The 24,884-nt window shown below is 43.7% G+C and overlaps 1 protein-coding gene across 1 annotated transcript in view; it reads left to right on the top strand.

Moving 5' to 3' along the window:
* Nucleotides 1-1,459: 1,459 nt before the first annotated feature.
* The window catches only part of dlgap2a (discs, large (Drosophila) homolog-associated protein 2a), a 181,758-nt gene continuing 158,333 nt past the window's right edge, over nucleotides 1,460-24,884 (top strand). The window contains exons 1-2 of the mRNA XM_060933327.1: nucleotides 1,460-1,793; nucleotides 1,845-2,563. Of these exons, the coding sequence (XP_060789310.1) occupies nucleotides 1,475-1,793; nucleotides 1,845-2,563 (1,038 nt within the window). The 5' untranslated portion in view covers nucleotides 1,460-1,474. The remainder of the gene's footprint in view (nucleotides 1,794-1,844; nucleotides 2,564-24,884) is intronic.

The following is a 24,884-nucleotide window of genomic DNA, read 5'->3' as shown; positions in this document are numbered from 1 at the left end:
ACGATTGTAGCTAATTAATTAGATTACCCGGCGTTATAACAGCCTTTATTTTAACGCCATTATTCCCATCACTGAATGTTACCGTATGTACTTCTTCTAGCACTTGACTTTATTTTCAACGCCATCACGGCCAACTGAAACTGTCCCGAAGCTGGAGCCATTTGTCCTCCGCTCCAATACAAACCCCTCGACATCAGTACCGCGTTTGACTAAATGTTTCGCGCTGTAGAAAAGGTAATGTGAGTGGAGGGCAGCGACTGGGACTGAATGTGCAGATGCTCGCGGTTAGATTTAGAATAGATTCTAATAATTCCAATTCTAGAACTTTAAACTCATAGGTTAACCGACTTTAACTGGCTAATGAGGCTCGGTGTTCGGTCAAGATTTTTTTTAGTTTTCGCCATCCCTAGTCTTAACATACACCTCCACTGAGACAAGATGTTCAGGAAGTGACGAAGCATGAAGGAAGTTAACGAAAGATTAAAAAGTAAAATTAATTAAGGGACACAGATGTGGCCAAGTATGGGTGAAAATGAATGGACTTACAATTCTCAGTCATCTTCACTGAGCTTAAATGATGCTGAAACATGATACTCAAGGTAGCATCATTATTGCTTTTTTTTTTTTAAACATTTACCAAAACTGTAACACCTTTTTAAAATCCCCAACACTTGACCCAAACATCTCTAATTCTATCCCCGGTCCACAAAAACAGGCATGAAATGGCAGTGGCACTGAAAGCAAGTGATCAAAATGATTAAATCTTGATACGCGATTCTGGTTCCTTTCAATAAAGAGTCCCTGTGACTGTCCTTGATGAAAGATTCCAGCAAATGTAGCTTTAATCTCAGAGTGTTCCCGTCCAAGGACGACTCCTGACACTCCTCAAAGTACTCTCCAACCAAAGCTGGCTTTGATGGATGGCACCACTATGTTAAAATGATAGGCTATTATTTTACTTTGCATTGGATAAATGCAAATGCTAACCATGTTCCCCATCTGATGTACATGGAAGAGCTTCAGGAGGGCTTAGCTCCCATTCTTGTCAAGTTTTAGTTTTCAAAAAATCTTGTACTTTCATAGGAATTTCACCAACTTAAATTTTCTACTTCTATGAATGTGTATGCAAACAAATAAGTGATGTTCATAATGTATCTTCCTTTCAGAGGAGTTTCCATTGAACATCATGCCTTGTGCTTCAATTTGTGTGGCAAGGTTACGAAGCCATGTCCTTGAGAGCATCTTTTTGCCCTGATACATGCTAAACTGTGGCTGAACCAAGAATGATTCTTAATTTGTCAAATCAGGACTTTTTCCTGAAGCAGATGTCTAGTCGACAGCTGAGTAATAAAAGGTACAGGACAATTTTGACCTATAGTCTCTTTGTCTCTCCTTGTCATTTGCAGACCAGCCATATTCATGGTCCCCCATCCAGTACTTCGATGAAGACAGCTACCCCTCCCCTCCCAGGAATATGAAAGGTCTATCAGGCGGTCGTCCCCAGCTAAATATCACACCTGGACACTCCTGTGGCCTGACAGACTGCGACCACTCCCTTGACCACCTGCAGCATGGTGCTCCCGATTCCCGCTCGACTTACCTGCTTAGCCCCACAGAGAGTTGCCCCATGGACCACCACCGCTGCTCGCCTCGGAGCTCTATCCATTCGGATTGCATGGTGATGCCTGTCTCCATGGCCTCTGACCACGTTTCCAGCAGCACATTTCCCAGGATGCATTACAGTTCACATCATGAGAGTTCACGGGAGGATGGCACTACTGGGCATGGCAGCAGTGGTGGTGGTGGTGTTGTCGGAGGGGGTGGAGTAGGAGGAGGTGGTACAGGTAGTGGTTCCGGTTCTGGGAAAATGAACCGAATACCTGCCAACCTCCTGGACCAATTTGAGAAGCAGTTGCCCATCCACCGAGACGGATTCCACACGCTGCAATACCAGCGTACGTCTACGGCTACCACCAGCAGTGAGCAGCGGAATGAGAGTCCAGGTCGGATCCGCCACCTGGTGCACTCTGTGCAGAAGCTCTTCACCAAGTCCCACTCGCTGGAAGGTTCCTCCAAGATGAATGGCACCAAAGGAGACTCACGCTCAGAAAGCGGCCACCACCATCATGGACACCACCATGGCCACCACAAACACAGCAAGAGGAGCAAAAGCAAAGAGCGCAAAGCTGACTCCAAGCACCGCTCAGGGATCGCCGGGTGGTGGAGCTCTGATGATAACCTAGACAGTGACAGCACCTACCGGACTCCCAGTGTCATGAGTCGGCACCATGTGGACCACATAAGTCACTGCTACCCAGAATCGGTCCCAGGCCATTTTGGAGATCTTTCACTTAAGACCTCCAAGAGCAACAATGATGTGAAGTGCTCAGCATGCGAGGGCATGGCCCTGGCTCCTGAGGGCAAGTTTATGAAGCGGAGCTCTTGGTCCACTTTGACTGTTAGCCAGGCCAAAGAGGCCTACCGCAAGTCCTCGCTCAACCTCGAGAAACCTATGATGCCTCAAGACCTCAAGTCCCCCATGAGGCCTTGTCATTATCTCCAGGTCAGTGAAGCTGTAAGGTTTTATAATAGTTGATCATTTTATTTATAATATATGAGCGGTATATCAGCAGTCTGCATTTACTGCTTTGGCATAGAACCATAGCAGTGCGCTTACAATTGTTTTTGGAGAACAAAATTATATTCAAGCCTATAATGTAGCAATTTAACAGTCCTGCTGATGCTGAAGTGCTTTCTGATTGTGTTTGTGTTTCTGATGATGGAGTGTGAAGAGTGGTAATGAACTGCCATATATTTGGGGACAGATTTATTAGCTGTACCAGTCGGATTCGATACCCTGGGGAGCTTTGCTAGGATTTAGAAATATTGCAAACTGTGGGCCATATTGATTAGCATTGATTGCATGGTACATGCACTAATATATCACTGTGACCACCTTTCATTACCCAAGTACTGCTTTATTTTTAGTGCTTGAGATAAACAACTTGAGACTGACTGCTGAAATTGCTGTCTGTTATTTTTTGACACCCTACGAGTGTTGTTCACATACCTGGATTTATGTTTTTAGCTCAGCAGCAACTGTTTTACATAATAAATTGTTTAAATAGTGGCTAAAAAGCTACCACAATTCAATAAGAAGCTTTAACATGGTAGCTAGCACAAGACTGAAACATGGTAGATAGCACAAGATTGTTCTGGAAGAATGTACTGGATAAAAGGTTTTGATGAAAATCTGAAAGAGCACTTCCAACTACCATTGCCCTTTCAAAGATGTTCCACTGTGACCTGAGCATGGCATGAGGGGCTGTACTGGTGGAGGAGTTGTATAAGAGGAAGGACAAGACCATGGAAAGCTTCTCAGGGAGCGAGAAGAGGAGATTACACTTTATGAACTCGTGCAACCACCAGCGCACGTTTTTACATTTAATCCAACAGCTGCAAGGTGGGCGGAATGCAGATACGTTTAAAAAGCACTCCCGCCAGCAATATTTCTTTTGCTCTTTCTTACCTTCCAACCAATTTGGTCTCAGGTTGGAGGGCAAGTAAAAAAAAAAAATGGTGGATAAAGCGCCAATGAAAAAAAAAAAAACCTCAAATACGTGAGTGAATATGAAGCAATTTAAAATATGTTGAATCAAAAATATCCCAAAATATCCCATTGCTAATTTTTCAACTTAACTAATTAAAAAATAACTAAAAAAAAATTACAGTCTATGTGTAACCCCAGTGGCTGGATATTTTTACCAAATCTCACATTCACCGGCATGTGATGTGACAGCCCTCTTAATTTGTGGCTGTATACATCATCAGAGTTGGCAGCATGGTGGTGCAGTAGTTAGCACTGTTGCCTCACAGTAAGAAGGTTCCGGGTTTGAACCTCATGGCCGACGGGGGCCTTTCTGTTTGGAGTTTGCATGCTCTCCCCATGTCTGTGTGGGCTTCCTCTGGGTGTTCTGGCTTCCTCCCATAGTACAAAGACATGCAGATTTAAACAAGAGTTAAACTAATCTAGCTAGCAAGCTAGACTAATTACTAGCTAGGACTGTGGTGGCGCAGTGTTTACAGCAAGAAGGTTCTGTGTTCAAACCTAATGGCCGACTGGTGCTTTTCTGTGTGGAGTTTTGCATGTTCTCTCCGTGTCTGCATGGGTTTCCTCCCCCTGTTCATAAGACATGCAGATTTGGTAAAATACCCAGCCACTGGGGTTGCACAAGCCAGGGCATACTTGGTGCCAGTCCCAAGCCCGGACAGATCGGGAAGCATTGTGTCAGGAAGGGCATCCGGTGTAAAAAACATATGCCAAATCAAATACGTGGAGCTGGACGATCAGCTGCGGCGACCCCTCACGGGAGCAGCCGAAAGAAGAAGATGATGATGCATCACCAGAGTTAAACCAATCTCTAATCTAGCTAGCAAACTAGACTAATTAATTAGCTCTTACTAGCTAGGGCTGTGGTGGTGCAGTGGTGACAGTAAGAAGGTTCTGGGTTCAAACCTCATGGCTGACTGGTGCCTTTCTTCATGGAGTTTGCATGTTCTCCCCGTGTCTGCATGGGTTTCCTCCGGGTGCCCTGGTTTCTTCCCACAGTCCAAGCACATGCGAATTAGATCAATTGCCTACTCTAAATTGCCCATTGGTTTGAATGTGAATGAATGGTGGTTTGTCTCTGTGTTAGCCCTGTGATATATTGGTGACCTGCCCAGGGTGTACCCCGCCTCTTGCCTGAAATCAGCTGGAATTGGCTCCAACTTCTCCCGCAACCCTGACAGATAAATCAAGAATAAGGTATAGACAGTGGATTCATGGATGGATGGATCGATGGATGGATGGCTAGGACTGGTGAGAGTGTTGTTATAGAAGGTGCTCCAGTCAGTGATTTTTTTTTCCTGAAAAGTCTTAAATCGGGGCGGCACGGTGGTGTAGTGGTTAGCGCCGTCGCCTCACAGCAAGAAGGTCCGGGTTTGAGCCCCGTGGCTGGCGAGGGCCTTTCTGTGCAGAGTTTGCATGTTCTCCCCGTGTCCGCGTGGGTTTCCTCCGGGTGCTCCGGTTTCCCCCACAGTCCAAAGACATGCAGGTTAGGTTAACTGGTGACTCTAAATTGACCGTAGGTGTGAATGTGAGTGTGAATGGTTGTCTGTGTCTATTGCCGCTTTTCCACTACCAACGTGGCTGAGTTGGGCTGAGCCGTGCCGTGCTGAGTTGGGCTGAGTCGAGCTGAGTAGGGCTGTTGGAGTTGCATTTCGACTACAACCGCGCTGAATCGTGCTGGCTGGAAGTGGGTGGACACATTGGGTGGAGTTAGCGAAAGTGGGTGGACGTCACGTGATGTCATTAGGCGGCGCAAACAGTTACATCAGTGATCTTTTAAGTGGTAGTCTCACGACTCGGATAGTAAACAAGAAACATGGAGGACATGGAGTCGTTAGTGTTGCTGGTCTTGGTGCTGTGGCTTGTTGTCACCGACAACGCCAACAGATACTGGCAAGAGCGTATAGATGAGGCGAGGCGCATAAGGCTTCAGAAATTCTCATAATTCTTCTTCTTCCGGGTTTACGGTGTTTACAGATCCCAGCGTGCTCACGGGGCGTGTGTGGGCGTGTGAGGACACTCCTCCTCACCAATCAGTGCACAGGGGAGTGTCTCCTCACGCCCCTAGCCCCACTCGGTTTGGTTGGGCTCACTTCAGCCCCACTCCAAAACCGTGCGAGTTTTGGGTGCTGAGTAGGGCTGAAGCGAGCTCAGTCGTGCTGCTCTGAGGTCGTCGAAATGCGAGCCGTGTCGGGCTGAAGTGAGCTGAAGTGAGCTGAAAAAGGGTAGTGGAAAAGAGCCATATGTGTCAGCCCTGTGAAGACCTGGCGACTTGTCCAGGGTGTACCCCGCCTTTCGCCCGTAGTCAGCTGGGATAGGCTCCAGCTTGCCTGCGACCCTGTAGAAGGATAAAGCGGCTACAGATAATGAGATGAGATGAGATGAGATGAGAAGTCTTAAATCACCCTAAGGTTTACATGCACCAAAGACTTGATAGTTTTGTTTGAGAAACCAGTGAATATTAAATCAAGTTGGACAGTAACAATATAAGGTATGATCTAGAATACAGGATGATTCAGCATCTTTTCAGTGTTTAGCAGAGGGAGAAGCTGCAGAGGTGAGAAATCTAAATTTTAGTCTGAGAATTTATGTACAGCTCGAAGGTACAGTACAGAATGGGTACACATACACCAGCATTGCAAATCACTAGCAAAGGCTTAACAATGACACCATCGATATTGATGACAAAACACGCCATCTTGAAAACTATTGATTTTCTTATAGACTAGCCACCTTGGTGCTCTGTGGTCTTCTTGGTCTACTCATAAATAGTTCTGAGGCTTGGGTGGCATTGAGGAAAGATGACCACTCTCTGGGGGTATAATTGGCGGGATCAGGGTGAAACATCAGGGAAAGCAGAACGAGCCAGGATTAATGTTGTAAAATTGCTCACTCCTGCTGACTCAGAAGAAAGCTCTGCTGTTCATGACCTGCATTTATTTAATGTCCAGCTTGGGTAGTAGTAAGGGATTAGATATGCTCGATCAATCTTAAGTGCATCAGCAAGATAGATACGGCCACCTGAGGGAACTGTTAATTATCAGGGTTCATCGTAAGGGCTTGAAGAGTCACTACAATGGCGACTTTGAGGTCAAATGTGTGTTGTTCACAAGGAGCGATCAGAACATTTTTTTTTTTTTGGTTCAGAGTCTGGAACGGAAGCTTTTTAGACGGAAGCCGAAACGGAATCTGCTTGGACCCCTAAGCAAAAGTTAGGTGCAATGCCTAATTAGTCAGAAAAATATGGCAGGTTATATCATTCTCAATGTTATTTGTACTCATAAAAAGTCTTTGCGATCACTATGACCCCACAGCCCATATGCTCACTATGCAAATGAGTGATCACGATCAACCCACTTATGCTAATTACGGGTTCGTAAAAAGGTGTTGACAGTTCACTCAAGGTTGAGAGGCACCAGTTCATAATTGCACAACTATCATTGCAGATAAACATCTCAAGTTAAGTAGGAGGTTTTATAAATTGATGACTTAATTGACTTTAATTGCAGGCTAATTCCACTGGACATAGCCAGAGCCACATTACTGTTGATTTTTTTTTTTCACACTAATTTATTTACTCCTTTGGAGCTGTGCAGGGATAGAATGAAAAGATCGCTAGCACCTTGTGTCAGACGCCTGCGTCAGTCTGTCATCATTATAGCACCAATTAGTTTAGGTTTGCGTTCATCGAGCATGTCAGATAGGATTAACTGCCAGCATGTGCCGCCATGACCTGGACCGTGCAAGAGCCGATGATTCTGATGCATCTGTGTTTCGCGGCACTTAATGGGCTCCTTCGGCTGTAATAAACACACAGCGCCAAGAATAGCGCGACCCATCCATCCGGCTGCTGTTTTTGGCAGCTGTTATCAATGCGGACCTCGGTGACGCACACGCTCGGGGAGATTTATGTCCCTTCGCTCTGAAGCAAACTGACTAAAAGGTTGCAACATCAACACTGAGCCATGTGTGTTGGGGAAGGGAGGGAAGGAAATAAAGAAGCTATTTTTGGGGTATCTTTATCAGAAAGGTCAGTAAAGCAAGGGAGACAGAACCGTTGGTCAGGAATGTGGCTCGGAGCAGAATTGATGCTAAAAAGTTTTTTCCGTGTTTGCCTTATTGGTATGGCTTTGACTGTTTGTCTCGGACCATGTGGGTTGTTGAGCTACTCAGGCCAGATGGCCGATTTGATTTTGTGTGCAAGTTGTTCTTCTTTTAGTATCCTCAGTTGGATAGCAATAACACTTTTATGAAACAGCAACTGATGTCAAATGTCACATATTGCTGGAAATCATTTGATTCATTTCTTGCTTGGCAAGACTTCGCGTGATGCACGAAGGATGCATGTAAATGGTGTGTCGTTATTTGAAAGGGAACCTTGACAGACTTAGGCTACATCCACACGACAACTGCAACGAGATTTTTTTTTTAAATATCGCGTCCACATGGGCAACGGATCAGTAAAATTTCAGGTTCATGTGGCAACGCAACGCTTGCTGAAAACGATGCAATACACATGCCATACCACTACGTGCGCTGTAAGACGGTCCCATCGGAGACACCAAAACAATAGAAGAAGTAGACGCATGCGCATAAACCCCTTCTTCTGTAGCATTAGCTACATAAAGTTTTGATTATTAATCAGTAGCGCAAAACGAAAGACGCGGAAAGAGGAATGAACGGGGGTAGATGGAAGCTGGTACGCCAACATTCTGATATCCTCCAGAATTCTTTAATGGTCCGGAATAAATTGAATGCTACACGTTGATGGATTACTTTGTTCTTCTATGCCCTTTTTGAGGAATGTACTGTCGGACTTAAACCAACATCTGAAGAGGTGAGATCGCTCCTTTTTTTTTTTCCTATTTTTGCTGGCGGGATTGTTTTTGTTTTTGGAAAGCGCACGGGCGGTGCGCGGTTTGGTACTGCTTCCGCAGTGTTTGGACTAAAGACTCTGCCCTAAGGGCTATTCTCTCTCTCTCTCTCTCTCACTTTGCACCATTACACAATAAATATTCACAGTGAAAATATTTTGTAAGCGCGTTTCATGAACCAAGTTATAGGATTTGTTGACAACTCGCATCGAGTTCGTTACACTTCTACCCGGCGTGAAGCATTGACAGTCATGTGGTTGTGACATCATCGTAAACAAATCCGTTCTACTCATCCAGGCGACTTCGCAACGGTGCCGTTGCCAGATTTTTCCACTCTGGAACCCGTTCTCAAAAGATTTCGTTTTGGGGCACCCAAAACGCCGGTGCCGTGTGGACGCCAGGCCGAAACGATAAACAATTTTATCAGATTCACCTGAATCCGTTGCCATGTGGACAGGGCCTTAAAGCTCTGTCTGTGTTTGTGTGTGAACGGGGCACAACGGACATGGACATGACGTGACAATAAAGTAGCTTACAGCATTCTCAAAGATGTTTAACTTCAATTAAATTAGGAATAAAACACTTCAGGACATGCTGTTATGGGAGAATGATCAATGATGGATTCGCCAATGACAGACCCAAAGCAAGGGCACTGTTCTTAAACCACAGCCAGTGGTTTTCCAATTATTAAACATTCTATAAATCAAGAACGGTCATACTTTTTAATCATTTATAGTTACATGATGTTAAGAAGAAGACACCTTTATTCATCACATGCACACTTCAAGCACAGTGAAATTTATCCTCTGCATTTAACCCATCTGAAGCAGTGAACACGTGCGCACACACCCAGAGCAGTGGGCAGCCCAGAGCGCCCAGGGAGCAGTCAGGGGTTCGGTACCTTGCTCAAGGGCACCTCAGCCCAAGGCCGCCCCACGTCAACCTAACTGCATGTCTTTGGATTGTGGGGGAAACCGGAGCACCCGGAGGAAACCCACGCAGACACGGGGAGAACATGCAAACTCCACACAGAAAGACCCTAGAAAGGAAGGAACCTTCTTGCTGTGAGGCGACCGTGCTAACCACTACACCACCGTGCCATGTTGTAACCAAGAAACGTACAGGTTTACCTCTACCTGTTGAAAAGCACTGACACTGGAGACTCCTTCAAAGGAAAAGTCCCTCCCGTGACAGGACCTGGTCTTCCCAGGCAGTCTCCCATCCCAGTACTAACCAGGCCCTTAAGGTGCATTGGGTGGCTCTGATCTCTGTTTCTATAGCCCTCGGCCACTTGCCTCTTACCGGTATATAACTAGTGTTACAATGGGGGCTGGTCCTCAGGTGACCACTAGAGTTTGAATCCCTACTCACATCTGCATTGTGGCGCCTCACCAGATGGCAGTAAGTACCATTTTTACGATGATCTTTGGTATGACCCAACCATGAGTAGAACTCACGATCTCTCAGTCAAGAGGCGGGCATGCTAAACACCAGGCCAGTTTGCAGATGGAGACTCCTTCCGTGAAGGTTAAATAAACATCTCCTTATCACTTAAAATGTCACCATAGCAACGATGGTACATTTCTAACACTCAGATTTGTTCATATTGTGCCAGTGCTTTGTAAGTTTGACGGTGTTTTGCGAATAAAATGAACGATTGGGGGCGTCGTGGCTCAGGTGGATAAGGCGCCATACCATAAATCCGGGGACCCGGGTTCGATTCCGACCTGAGGTCATTTCCCGATCCCTCCCCGTCTCTCTCTCCCGCTCATTTCCTGTCTCTACACTGTCCTATCCAATAAAGGTGCAAAAAGTCCCCAAAAAATATCTTTAAAAAATAAAATGAATGATCGTTTATAGCCGTGTAAGCTGGTTCCTGTACAATGTAAGCGATAACAGGAAATAGCTTGTTTTAAATGTAACCATAAGCGGATAAAAAATGATGGGAACTTGCTGTGGTGGTAGGAGAATTTAGGGGTTATAATAGTAACTCTACAACTTTTTGTTGTGTGTGTGTGTGTGTGTGTGTGGTGTTAAGAAAATAGTGCTATAGACACGGAGTGTGGTGTTTTGATGAAGTTAAAGAGTGCAGGTGTTAAACTGGCCGGAAAAGCTATTCTGCGCTCGTTGAGTCACCCTGCTAACTGGCGCCTCATTCACACTTGAGATTAAGTTCCCCTCTGGGTGGGTGCACGCGCACACACACACACACACACACTGCCCTCCCTCCTTGCTTTTGTATGACTTCATCTTTCTCACGTGCCTTCTCTCAGCGTCTTTGACATCTCTCTCTGTCTCTCTCATTCTCTCTCTGCTTTTGTGTGTAATCTCTCCCACCCTCCAGCTCTCTGTCGTTACAGCACTGATGTCTATATTTGTTTAACCTCCCTCTTACCTTTGTTTCTCTTTTTTCTTCACTCCCTGTTTCTCTGTCTCCTGCTGAGCGGCTATTGATCCGAGTCCAGTTTGATACGAGTCCAGAGACAGATCAGAGCTTTAGTGAAAAAAAAAAAAAAGGCCAACAATCACTTGCAGCAGGTAATTTTTATTTTGGATTATAATGAGCAGAAGAAAACCGAATGCTCGTTAGATTGCATTTACAATAAACATCTCATTCCAAGTGAGTGATTGGGAGGATGCTTTCCAGGAAGTAATTTAAATACAGGACGGGTTTTAGCCATTTGCAAAATTTGTTATAATAAAAAATATTTTATACAGAATGTTTTGTAAAGGACGTGCGATTATTTCTAAAGTACATATAAAATTGTAGGTGGGAAATTAAGCTATTTGCATTGACTCCACCCTGTATTTTGCCTTTTTTGGTAGAAATGTTTCCACTCCAATTTACATATTCATTAAGACAAGGATTAAAACTGGAAAGTCTCCATCGATCCTGTTATTAGTAAACTTGCACCCATTTTATATATGCGTTGCCAGAGACCTACGTTTCATGGGCTTCTTTGTGTTTCCCAAACATGGTAAAATATATTTGTTAACAAGTCAGGTAAAGGAAATAGACTTATTTTTCCATCGAGGGAATAAGGGACTGAGGAAACATTGGGCTGAAATATAGGAGAATAAAGGAGCCTAGGAACAGCGGGCCCTCAGTGTAATACATTACACAGGTGAAGAAAAATACAGCAATGACAACAGACCAGCTGGGTCTTATTTTAGGGGGTACAGGACCCGGGGAACACTGGGTTTAGGAAACGTAGAACCCTGACAACATACGGCTCTGACAGCATTGAGCCCTGGAAACAGTAATGTGGAAATACAGTAAATAGGGTTCTGGAATCATAAGTCCCTAAAAACATAGGTGTCTGTAAATATGGGGACCTCAGAACATAAGGTCCTGGGGGGGGGGGGGGGGGGGGGGGTCCTGGAAACATAGTACTCTGGAAATACAGAGTTCTAGAAACATAATACCCTGGAAATATAGCACTATATATAAAGATATAGAGTACTTTACTGATCCCTGAGGGTTAACTGAGGGCTAAAAATATAGGGACCTGAAAAATAGGGATCTGAAAAAATAACTCTCATTATAGGACCTTGGAGATAAGACTCTGGTAATATAGAAGTCTGGGAATATGAGAGTTTGGAAATATAGGAGTATGGGAATATAAACATCTGGAAAGGTGGGAACATAGAAGTATAGATGTCTGAGAGTATAGAAGTATAGACATCTGGGAATGTAGGAGTCTGGGAATATAGATATTTGGGAATTTAGGACTATGGAGATTTGGAAGTATGGAAATATAGGAGTCTGGAAATATAGGGATTTGAAAAAATAAGTCTCAGGATCTTGGAGATAAGACTCTGGAAATATAGAAGTCTGGGAATATAAACATCTGGGAATGTAGGACTATGGAAATATAGAAGTCTGGGAATATAGAATTATAGACATCTGGGAATATAGAAGTATAGACGTCTGGAAATATAGATATCTGGGAATATAGACATCTGGGAATATAGAAGTATAGACATCTGGGAATATAGATGTCTGGGAATATAGAAGTATAGACGTCTGGGAATATAGAAATATAGACGTCTGGAAATATAGACATCTGGGAATATAGAAGTATAGATGTCTGGAAATATAGACGTATGGGAATATAGAAGTATAGACATATGGGAGTATAGAAGTCTGGGAATATACAGTAGACGTCTGGGAATATAGAAGTATAGACGTCTGGAAATATAGATATCTGGGAATATAGACATCTGGGAATATAGAAGTATAGACATCTGGGAATATAGATGTCTGGGAATATAGAAGTATAGACGTCTGGGAATATAGACATCTGGAAATATAGAAGTATAGATGTCTGGAAATATAGACGTCTGGAAATATGGACGTATCGGAATCTAGAAGTATAGACATATGGGAGTATAGAAGTCTGGGAATATACAGTAGACGTCTGGGAATATAGAAGTATAGATGTCTGGAAATATAGATATCTGGGAATATAGACATCTGGGAATATAGAAGTATAGACATCTGGGAATATAGATGTCTGGGAATATAGAAGTATAGACGTCTGGGAATATAGACATCTGGAAATATAGAAGTATAGATGTCTGGAAATATAGACGTCTGGAAATATGGACGTATCGGAATCTAGAAGTATAGACATATGGGAGTATAGAAGTCTGGGAATATACAGTAGACATCTGGGAATATAGAAGTATAGATGTCTGGGAATAGAGAAGTCTGGGAATATTGATGTCTTGGAATGTAGAAGTATAGACATCTGGGAATAGAGAAGTCTGGGAATAGAAAACTATAGATGTCTGGGAATATAGGATGATGGAAATGATAATTATAGAAAGTCTGGAAACATACTGTATGGCCCAAGAAATATAAGGTCCTGGAAGTATAGGATTCTGGAAACAGGGTGTAATCCATGGGGTCTGGAGTGGAACTGTGGTGTAATAACATTCTGATGTGTGAGGTTGTGAATAAATTTGATGATTCAGTGATTTGAGTTTGTCAGTGTGATGAATCCTGAAGCTCTCTCACTCTGATCAGGGAATTTCACTGCTGCAATCAGCATTTCTCTCTGCAGGTGTGTGTGTGTGTGTGTGTGTGTGTGTGTGTTTTATACACTCCTGTGTTACACACTAGGCCAGTGTGTGTGTGATTAGGGGATGATCACCCATTTTACACATCATTGTTATTGACGAGGGCTTCATGAACTCACACTAACATTCGACACAGCGGCACGGTGGTGTAGTGGTTAGCGCTGTCGCCTCACAGCAAGAAGGTCTGGGTTCGAACCCAGCGGCCGGTGAAGGCCTTTCTGTGTGGAGTTTGCATGTTCTCCCCGTGTCTGCGTGGGTTTCCTCCGGGTGCTTCGGTTTCCCCCACAATCCAAAGACATGCAGTTAGGTTGACGTGGGGCGGCCTTGGGCTGAGGTGCCCTTGAGCAAGGTACCGAACCCCTGACTGCTCCCCGGGCGCTCTGGTATGGCTGCCCACTGCTCTGAGTGTGGCGTGTGTTCACTGCTTCAGATGGGTTAAACGCAGAGGATGAGTTTCACTGTGCTTGAAGTGTGCATGTGACGAATAAAGGTTTCTTCTTTCTTCTTATTCTGAGCTTTAATGACTCCACTTGTGTTGCTTTTTCTTTATCTATCTTTCGTTTTTCTCATTTTCACTCTTTCACTGTCATCTTTCTCGAGCTCTTCTCATCTCTGTCTTCTAACACTCGTTTTTCTCCACTTCCCTTTAATTCAGTTTAACTTCCTCCATGTCCGCTTCATCTTTAGATGTCTCTCATTTGATCTCTCTGTCTCTCTCAGGACTCTCATGTTATTTTTATTTTTCTCTTATTCTGTTTTTTTTTTCTTTTTCTTCCTCTCTCATCCCCTTTTTATGTCACACTCATTTCTTTTTTCTTTCTTCCCCTTTCCTGTCTAACTCTCTCTGTGTTTAACTCATCCTTGCTCTCTACCGCCTGTCTCGCTCTGTCTTGCTGCATCCCTGTCTATCTGCCACTCTGTGTCCCCTTTCTTTTTCTTTGCTACTGCCTCTCTCACTTTGTCCCTTTGTTTCTCTCTCTCTCTCTGTAACTCACTTTTACTCTCTAATTTCCCATCTTGCTCTGTCTCTTGTTCTCTCTCTCTTTCTCTCTGTCTCTCTTCCTTAAGGAGAAAGAGAACTCCAGAGAAGCAAAGGGAAAGAGAGAGAGAGAGAGAGAGAGAGAGAGAGAGAGAGACAGAAAGAGAGAGAGAGAGTAATGGAAGTCTCTCTCACTAAAACCTTTGTTGTAAATATGAGCCTTAAACCACATCCTGTTCCTCAGTGAAGTGTTGATGAGGTTTAGGACACAGCCAAACGTCCTGCTATCTATAAAACATTGTGAGGACCATCTCAGACTTGTACAGCATCCACAAGCTCCACACAACCAGATTTAAAAAAAAAAACACGTGTGTAATCTCATCTCATCTCATCTCATTATCTCTAGCCGCTTTATCCTGTTCTACAGGGTCGCAGGCAAGCTGGAGCCTATCCCAGCTGACTACGGGCGAAAGGCGGGGTACACCCTGGACAAGTCGCCAGGTCATCACAGGGCTGACACATAGACACAGACAACCATTCACACTCACATTCACACCTACGCTCAATTTAGGGTCACCAGTTAACCTAACCTGCATGTCTTTGGACTGTGGGGGAAACCGGAGCACCCGGAGGAAACCCACGCGGACACGGGGAGAACATGCAAACTCCGCACAGAAAGGCCCTCGCCGGCCACGGGGCTCGAACCCAGACCGTCTTGCTGTGAGGCGACAGCGCTAACCACTACACCACCGTGCCACCCATAATAATAAGATGAAGAAGAAAAAGATTGAAGTCCAGGAGTGAATGGAACTTAAACATTAGAGTCATCCATACACTCCTACACACACACACACGCACACACACAGAGAAGCATGTGGGCTAATTAGCTCTGAAAGGAATTAGATATTTTTAGATCCTTAATTACGCCCAAAAGCCGGGGGACGGGGCCAAGCTGTGTGCAGATTAGCCTAATGTGAAATTAGTGATTAACGAAAAAAAAGGAAAAAAACAGACAGACCTGACCATGAGAGCAAACTGTGTGTGTGTGTGTGTGTGTGTGTGTGCGTGCGTGCGCGTGCTTATATACTATTGAGGACCAGATGTCCCCAGAAGGACAGTTAAACCAAACTTTTGACATTGTGGGGACATTATGGTTCCCATAAGCAAAGTGGTGTTTCTGTTGTTGTATTTTTAAAAGCAAACAAACAAACAAACAAACAAACAAACATAAATAAAAATCCTTTTCATTACTCAGATAAGGTTTCAGTTTAGGTGCAGGCGAAGCATTAATTAACTGCATTAATAACTGTCAGTGGAAGGTCCTCAGAAGGACAATGAGACAAGTGTGTGTGTGTGTGTGTGTGTGTGTGTGTGTGTGTGTGTGTGTACTTGCTATATATTGAGGATTGGAATACATTTTTTTTTACCAAAAACTGGGGACATTTTTGGGAAGTGAGGACATTTTGGCTGGTCCTCACGTTTTTAAAGTGCGGTTTGAGGGTTAAGACTTAGTTTTAGGGTTCAAGTTTCATTTTTTAAAAATCCTTAAACCCTCTTAACCCTCAAAAAAGTGAGGACCAGCCAAAATGTCCTCACTTCCCAAAACCCGAACCCTGAAACTAAGTCTTAACCCTCAAACCGTTCTTTGAAAACGTGAGGACCAGCCAAAATATCCTCACTGAACCTGAAACTAAGTCTTAATCCTCAAACTGTTCTTTGAAAACGTGAGGACCAGACAAAATTTCCTCACTTCCCAAAAATGTCCTCACTCTGTTGGTAAAAAAAAAAAAATGTATTCCAGTTACATTCAGTTAAAATGTATTCCAGCGAGGTTTAGGTTAGGGTAAGGGGTGGGGTTTGGGTAAGGGTTGCGGTTAAGAATTTATTTGTGATGTTAAGATTAAAGGGTGGGCTAGGGAATGCATTATGTTAATGAGAGTCCCCACAACGACTGAAGCACATGAAATGTGTGTGTGTGTTATTATTAATAGCATTATAGAACATTAAGTTGAACTGGACTGTTGACTCGTAAACCACAGCGCTGCTGAATTCTGCGTTCTGATTGGTCAGAAGGTGTTGATTAATTTTCTATAACAGCAGTTCTGACAGTAGTGCAGCTGCAAATCACAGGTTTATACAATTTTAATGCACTGGTTCTTATTAATACGTTATCGTTTTCTATAGGAACAGGCCGTTCACAGGGACTTGTACAGCAGACGCGCCACTAATTCATGGATTATTTTTTTTACGTGTTTAATTGGTAATATGTGGAAGTTTTTCTGGAAGGAGACATTTATTTAACTTTTATATATGGACTCTTCAGTGTTTTGTGTTCTTAATAAATGAGAGAATAAAGAGACGCTGGTGATGGAATGACTGTTTATAGCTGCCGTAATGTCACTGAGAGCAGGAGCGAACTCGTACTGGGGACATTAAACGTAACTCTAAACGGATAAAAAGTACAACTATGACTTGACCTTCTTTATTGTATATAAATCCGCATAAAAATATAGTCGTTACTGTTATAAGAGGAATAAAACTAGCCTTCTGGACTAACAGTGAGTCCACTGCATCGGTGATTGTTTTCCTGTAAGTGCACACCACCGTATGGCGGATCTGAATGTAAAACATTTATAACCGTGTTCGCTGAAATAAACGCAAACAAACGTAGAGACAATGATTGAGAAAAGGAAAGCTCTGGAAAGTGGATAGATGGGTAGATGATCTCCCTCTCACACACACACACACACACACACACAACTCGCACTGATGTTCAGAGAGACGCCTGGAGGGCTCTGAGTGTGTGTGATAAATCTATAGTGCTAAACCTGTCATATTCTTAGCACCAAGTCTCATCTCATATAAATCACACACACTCTCTCTCTCTCTCTCTCTCTCTCTCTCTCTCTCTCTCTCAAATGTCTAAATGAATCACTCGCAAATTTATATCCTCAACTGAAACAAATCTGTGTGTAATTCCGTTAATTGCTCGTGGTTTCACGTTATAATATTACTTGGCGAAGTCTATTTGACTAACATTAACACCGTTCCTGTTGGGAAAAATATCACCAAATTAAAATAAGTGATTTTAATAACTGTACCATGGTGTGAAAAGGCGGTGAAGAGTCTGGGGGCAGCCATGGACTGAAGGTTAGAGAAGCAGCCTTGGGCCCAAAGATCCACCAGTGCAGTTCCCGGGACCGGCAGGGAAAATGTGAGGGGAGTTGAGTGAATGAACAGCACTTTCTCCTCCAACTGAATCATGGCTGAAGTGCCCTTGAGCAAGGCACCGAACCCCCAAGTGGTCCCCAGGGTGCTGTAGCATCGCTGCCCACTGCTCTGGGTGTGCGTACGTGCGCTCATTGCTCACCTGCATGTGTTCACTGCTTCAGGTGGGTTAAACGCAGAGGAGGAATTTCACTGTGCTTGAGTGTACATGCGACAAATAAAGGCTGCTTCTTCTAACTTCTGGTCTATTTTATATTATTCTTTCCACATTCACTGGATATGAGCAATCACGTGTTCTGATTGGCTACTCTACTACTAGGAGTAGTATCAGCTCATATACCGTGAGTAGAGAAAAACAAAATGGCGGAGTGTGTTTCTGAACCAACCGAGGACGAAATAAAAACTCGACTTGAAAACAAAACCCCAAAAAATACAAAAAAAAGAAGCAACAAAATATGGAATGAAAGTATTTGATGGTAAGAATGTTTGATTGTTTTTTTTTTCAAGAATTATTATCGCATTTTTCACAAATTGCTCCTGTCATTCCGCCGGTTTGTTTACATTCTAAGCAGAAATTATTTTGTCGGACGTTTTGAATAAAGTTTTTATTGATCGACTTTGCAAAAAGGATGGTACGGTGGTGTAGTGGTTAACGCTGTCGCCTCGATATATCAAGAACGAGTGGCCGAATGTTTGTAGGATTTATACGGAAATATCATTGTAACCATCAGATGAATGGCTTGGACCCAAACAGGGACAAAGTCACAGCAAGGTCAAATGTCTGGAATTTTTTTTTTCAATCATGTGTGAAGGATATTTTAAGAATACTTCAGTTCAGGTGTACAAATTAGTAACAAGGAGGACATGTACTGTATACGGGGTGTGGCTATTAAATACCAAGACTGGGGCAAGTCTTCTTCTTCTTCCCATAACCAGCGAGGTCCATAAGGGCACCAGTGATGACATTTTAACAGTCCATCATTGGTGTGTCTGGGGCATTTTAAACTTGCTGGAGCCCATCCCTCTCCAAGCTTGATCAATGGACAATTTAGATCAATGCAGCCCGTTAGCCTTTGGACTGTGGAGGAAACTGAAGCACCCAGAGGAAACCCGTGCAGATCTGGGGAGAACATGCAAACTCTACACAGAAAGGCCCCCGTCAGCAACTGGGCTCCAGCCCAGAACCTTCTTGCTGTGAGGCGACAGTGCTAACCACTACACCACCGTGCCACAAATTAAACTGACCAATGAGCAAGCGTAAACAACCCCTGAAAGTGATTGTGTTTTTTGGTCAGTTTAAAAAAAAAAATCAAGCAACACGTCAATTTGAAAATTTTGGTGAAATTGAAGGAACACTGGGAAGCAGATTTTGGCTGAGAAATGCACCGCAGTACTTGACCAACCTGTCTATTCACCTGATCTAGGACCACATGACTTTTTTACGTTCCCAAAAATCAAGTCTGCAGTCAATAGATCCCGTTTCAAGTCTGTATCAGAAGTGAAAAAGAAAATGACGGATCTTCTGGGACAACTAAAGGAACACGACCCCCTGCGATGGAAGACCAGAACGCAGCAGTGTGTAAGGGGATATATCAAATGGGAAAGGAACGGAAATGAAAGTTTTCTTTGTTAAAATTGAATTACAGAAATAGTCTCGCTATTTAATAGCCACATCATATATACTAATATGATGGTATACTTAGGTACTGAAATTGAAATAGTTCTATTCAGAAATGCATTGATACTACTACCGGGTATTGGTCCGATACCGTTCTCACCGGGTGATACTACGATGTAAACCTAGTGTATGTTGTCTTGCGGGCGGCACGGTGGTGTAGTGGTTAGCGCTGTCGCCTCACAGCAAGAAGGTCCGGGTTCGAGCCCCGTGGCCGGCGAGGGCCTTTCTGTGCGGAGTTTGCATGCTCTCCCCGTGTACGTGTGGGTTTCCTCCGGGTGCTCCGGTTTCCCCCACAGTCCAAAGACATGCAGGTTAGGTTAACTGGTGACTCTAAGGCCCAATCCCAATTCTAATTTCTACCCCTTCCCCTCCCCCTCCCCCTTGGCCCTTCCCCTTGAAACTGAGCTACAAGGGATAGGGCTTGAAATTCAACCCCTACGTATTGGGATAGCCCTTCAACGATCGCATACGTCATCGCGTACCTCCGTCAGCGTTTACGTTAGCAAAACGCGACCAAATGCGTCATTGGCTGCGACCAGCCACTACAGTCAGAGCCAGAAATCTCTGCTGGCAGGGTGTGATTTGTTAACTAACACCACTGAATGGGATATCTTTGGCGCTTCGTGCACCACATCCGACAGAATGAGGTGTCAGAACACTCATGTAAACAATAAAAGCGAGAATAACAGAACAAAACGTACGCAGTCAAGCAACCGAAAACAATACTCACTCCCAAAGCTTTTTAGCAGCAGCTTGGATTTCAGAAATCGCTGCTCATTCTCAGCTCGAAAGCGAATCAAGCGGCGTGTTTCCTCTGGATAACAACTTAAAACACGTAAATAATGGAGAAAATACATTTATGACAATCTTTCGCCGCGGGAACCGCCATCTTTCTGAAATCCGCATGGCATTGTGGGAAATCACTCAAACCCCTTCGTTCGGAGTCAGCTCCAGGAAAATCTCCGTTTGGAGGGGTACAGAAGCCCTACCCCTTCCCCTACCCCTCCGCGTTAACTGGGATTGGGATACCCCTACCCCTTCACGTGAACGCGCAAAATGGAGGGGAAGGGCCAAGGGGTTGGTCCAAGGGGTGAAATGGGATTCGGCCTAAATTGACCGTAGATGTGAATGTGAGTGTGAATGGTTGTCTGTGTCTATGTGTCAGCCCTGTGATGACCTGGCAACTTGTCCAGGGTGTACCCCGCCTTTCGCCCGTAGTCAGCTGGGATAGGCTCCAGCTCGCCTGCGACCCTGTAGAACAGGATAAAGCAGCTAGAGATAATGAGATGAGATGAGATGAGTTTCTCAAAATCCAGTGAAGGTGGATAGAGAGAATAAAACAGTTATTCCACTCAATCCGGTCGTACATGGCTTATAGACAACTCGGTGCTACGTGACTCGTCAGCTGTACAGCTCGATTTCGTGGAACAACTGTTAAATATTTCTGACTGGATGTTAAAACAATTGATGCTAGCATTTCACCGATTAAAAGATTGAAAGAATTCTTGTTTTTACAAAATCTGTCTCTGACGGATTCTGTTTCTCCTGAGTTTATACACTCGTTCCCACTCAGCAGTGTGGATATAACAGAACAAAAGACTGCGGTAGAACTGAGGATTCATCTTTCCCCTGATTTCTATCCGATTATCAGGACAGAGGAGTTCACAAAGTAAGGTAGCGTTGTGATTTCTTTCTCTTACTTGACATTTTTTTAATCTTATTAACGTTAAGAGAGAAAAAACAGAGGCTGGAGGTGGATCAAAGATAACAGGTAAAATGTAGCTATAAATGGATACAAACTGTGCTCTGAAATTATTTAATTAAAAAAAAAAAACCTAAATATTTTTTATTAAGAGTAAGAGGAGTAAAACACCACACTTCAGGACGTCCTGTTATCGAAAACTAATCAACTTCTGGGTGGTAACGGTAACAGTGCTTCATCACAGCACCCTGCTGTTGATTATTTTCCGATAACGGAATGACACGGAGTGCTTTAATGCGCCTCTTTATACAATAACATTTACCCAGTGAACTTATTTCTTCTTTTAATTGTATTCATTTATGCAGATATTTCTATCTAATCAAGCTGTAGAGTGGAAGGTCACGGATGTTGCTTATGGGTCGTTATTATTCCAGACACGCTGAAGACAATAAACTCTGTGACAACATTGAGTAAAACAAAGCAGAAATATCGTACACATTTCTAAGTTTAAGAATAAAAAGTGGACACGTCATATATCATAAATATGATACATATATGTCAACCTTTGGTCAAGCAAACCTGTATAACCAACCTCCAAAATCCGTATTTCCCTTATAAAATCCGTATAAGATGCAAATGAAAATAATTTACCTAAAATTTGAATGATAATTAACAATGATATATCCCAGTTACTTTTTATTCAATATTAATAACAATAAACCTTCAGAATGAATACAAAGCTCCAATGTTTGACAAAAACACAAAGTGTTATCAGCGTAGTTACGAAGGAAATACTTCGTTGTTTGGAGACAGGTTTCACCGAGCGGCTTTTTTTTTTTTTGGTTTCCGTTTCCGGTTGAGAGTACGTCGTGCGCATTCTGGCTGCCGCTTCTCACCAGAGCTTTTTTTTTAATTTTATTTATTTATTTATTTCAATTTTCATTTTATTTATTTTTTATTTTTTTCTGTGTGTGTGTGTAGTTTGATGTTTGTTTGAGTGTTTTGTCCGCCGGTTGTGGTGTAGCTCCGGACCCAGTTTTGGGCGTTGGTTCCCTCCAGGCCTTGGTTCGCTGTGGGTGATGCCTGTGCTCCCAGCTGTGGACTGCAGTGAGCTCGCTGCTCATTTAACATTCATGGTTGTCCAGCGCTCTGCACTTTAATGCTTGGCGTGATGTTCCGAGCGATGTTGCTCGGTGGTGTCGCGGCAACTGTGCAGGCGGTTTGGGACACACCAGCGCTCTGCGTGGTGGAGCTTCTGTGCTCGCTTTGTGGATCCACGGCGTGGTGTTTGAGCGAAGTGGCTGATGGCGTCACGGCGGCTGTGCTGGAGATGTGGGACTCGTTTTCATGCGCCTTTTGGTGGGACTGGCTGCTACACCACGGGAATTACATCCTGACCCCTACTTGGTGGACTTTTTATTTTTTATTATTTATTCATTTATTTATTTATTTATTTTATTGTTATTATTTTTTTCTTTGTCTATAATTGTAAAGCGTCCTTGGGTTTCTTGAAAGGCGCTATTGAGGTATTTCACTCACGTGACCAAGTCATGTGATGCTGCCATTTTGGACGGCACGGCTCGAATCAGTTTGAATGCGAGGAAGGCGACAAACGAAAAACATAAAAGAAAAAGGAGCGAGATGCAGAAAACACCTTCACTATCCAGCGACGTAGGGCATTTACAGGGCGAGCAGAGGGAGAGGTATTTGCAAAAATTGAGGTTAGCAGGCTTAGAGAACGACGTTTACCTGCTTCCACCAGGATTGTTCACTGACAGCTAAGATTTGTTCACATTTTCATTTACTTTCGGTCCTCAGGATAAACAAAATGTTATTAAATGTCATTGAAATAACTTCTTAGTCTGTTGAGACATGGCCCGTTATAAGTTTTTCCTTTACTGTATTTACTAGTTTACTGAGCGCGCTCCGGGGCTGGCTGGCGCTAGCTAGCTAGCGCTCCGGGGCTCGCTGGCCGGCTAGCTAGCACTCCGGGGCTTGCTGGCCGGCTAGCTAGCACTCCGGGGCTGGCTGGCTGGCCGGCTAGCTAGCGCTCCGGGGCTGGCTGGCTCAGTAAACTAGTAAATACAGTAAAGGAAAAACTTGAGACTGAAAGGTTTTAACAGTCATCCAAATGACTGAACGTAAACATTGCTACAGTAATATACTAGCTACTGTTGTTGACATTAGCTAGCTTGCCGTCCAAAATGGCGGACACCGGGGCGTCACGTGACCCTGTGACGTCAGGTGAAATGCCTCAATATAAGTTGAACTTATTATTATTATTATTATTATTATTATTATTATTATGCGCGAGACTTCATATTAGCCACAAAGTCAGGAAAATCTGTTCGTAAAATGACGTTATAATGACCAAATACAATGAAAAGTATTTTTCCAGTCTCACCTGTGAAAGGTAATCCCATGTGATCTCGTTTGGACGGTAAACCTGTTGGTACGGTTAAACGCAGCACATGAATGAGGCATCTTTATTCTCGGCTACTGTCTAGACGCTATACCAGAGACGGCTGAAGAATCTCCACTTTGGCACATCCAATATGGCGGCGAGGATGACGTATGATTCTACACAGAAGGCAGCGTCTATGTTTATATGTCTATGACTTCACGGTTGGCGGGATTCTCGCAATGCGATGTGCGCATGATCAAAAGTGGAACGAAGTCTCGTTACCACAAGATAACGCGCGATTTCATAAGACTCTTTACTGGCTGTCTGTGGTGTACAGTACGTTTGTAAATGTTATGCGCTCTTTTATCATCGTGGGAATTGATTATAGCTCTAAATAAATATTGAAGTTTTTTTAAAGAATCCGTATCACTTTATTTATACGCCCGTATACTACGTTTATTGAATCAAATCCGTATAAAATACGGACATTCCGTATAGGTTGACATGTATGATGATGTGACACAGAGGCCTATTTTTCTTATCCACTCTTCAACATGGGAAAGACAAGAGAACACACCATTCAAGTAAGGCAGATGTGTGTCGACCTTCATAACTCAGGCAACGGCTACAAGAAAACAGCCACTCGCCTACACCGGCCCGTATCTACAGTCAGAGGAATCATCAAGAAGTTTAAAACAACTGGAACAGTGGCAAACGCACAGTGAGGAGGATGGTAAGAGAAGGAAAAAGTTCTCCAAAGCTCACTGTTAGAGAATTGCATCAAAGAGGAGCATCTCGGGGTCACAAAGTCTCCATAACAACCATCAGGCGCTATCTACATGCCAACAAGCTGTTTGGGAGGCATGCACGGAAAAAGCCTTTTCTCACTTACAAGCATAAACGTACAGTAAACGTCTGGAGTTCGCTAAGCGGTACTGGGACTTCGACTGGGACCGAGTGCTTTGGTCAGATGAGTATGCGGAAAAGCACCTCATGCCCACTGTGAAGTATGGGGGAGGATCGGTGATGCTGTGGGTCTGTTTCTCTTCCAAAGGCCCCGGGAACCTTGTTAGGGTGCATGGCATCATGAAAACTTTGAAATACCAGAACATTTTAAATCAAAATCTGGTGGCCTCTGCCCGAAAGCTGAAGACGGGTCGTCACTGGGTCTTTCAGCAAGATAATGACTCTAAACATGTGGCCAAATCTACACAAAAATGGTTCACCAGACACAAAATCCAGCTCCTCCCATGGCCATCTCAGTCCCCAGACCTCAACCCAATTGAAAACCTGTGGGGTGAGCTGAAGAGGAGAGTGCATAGGA

The sequence above is a fragment of the Neoarius graeffei genome, chromosome 11 (genome assembly GCF_027579695.1).
Source record: "Neoarius graeffei isolate fNeoGra1 chromosome 11, fNeoGra1.pri, whole genome shotgun sequence".
Lineage (NCBI taxonomy): Eukaryota > Metazoa > Chordata > Actinopteri > Siluriformes > Ariidae > Neoarius > Neoarius graeffei.
This window is presented reverse-complemented; position numbering and strand designations above follow the sequence as displayed.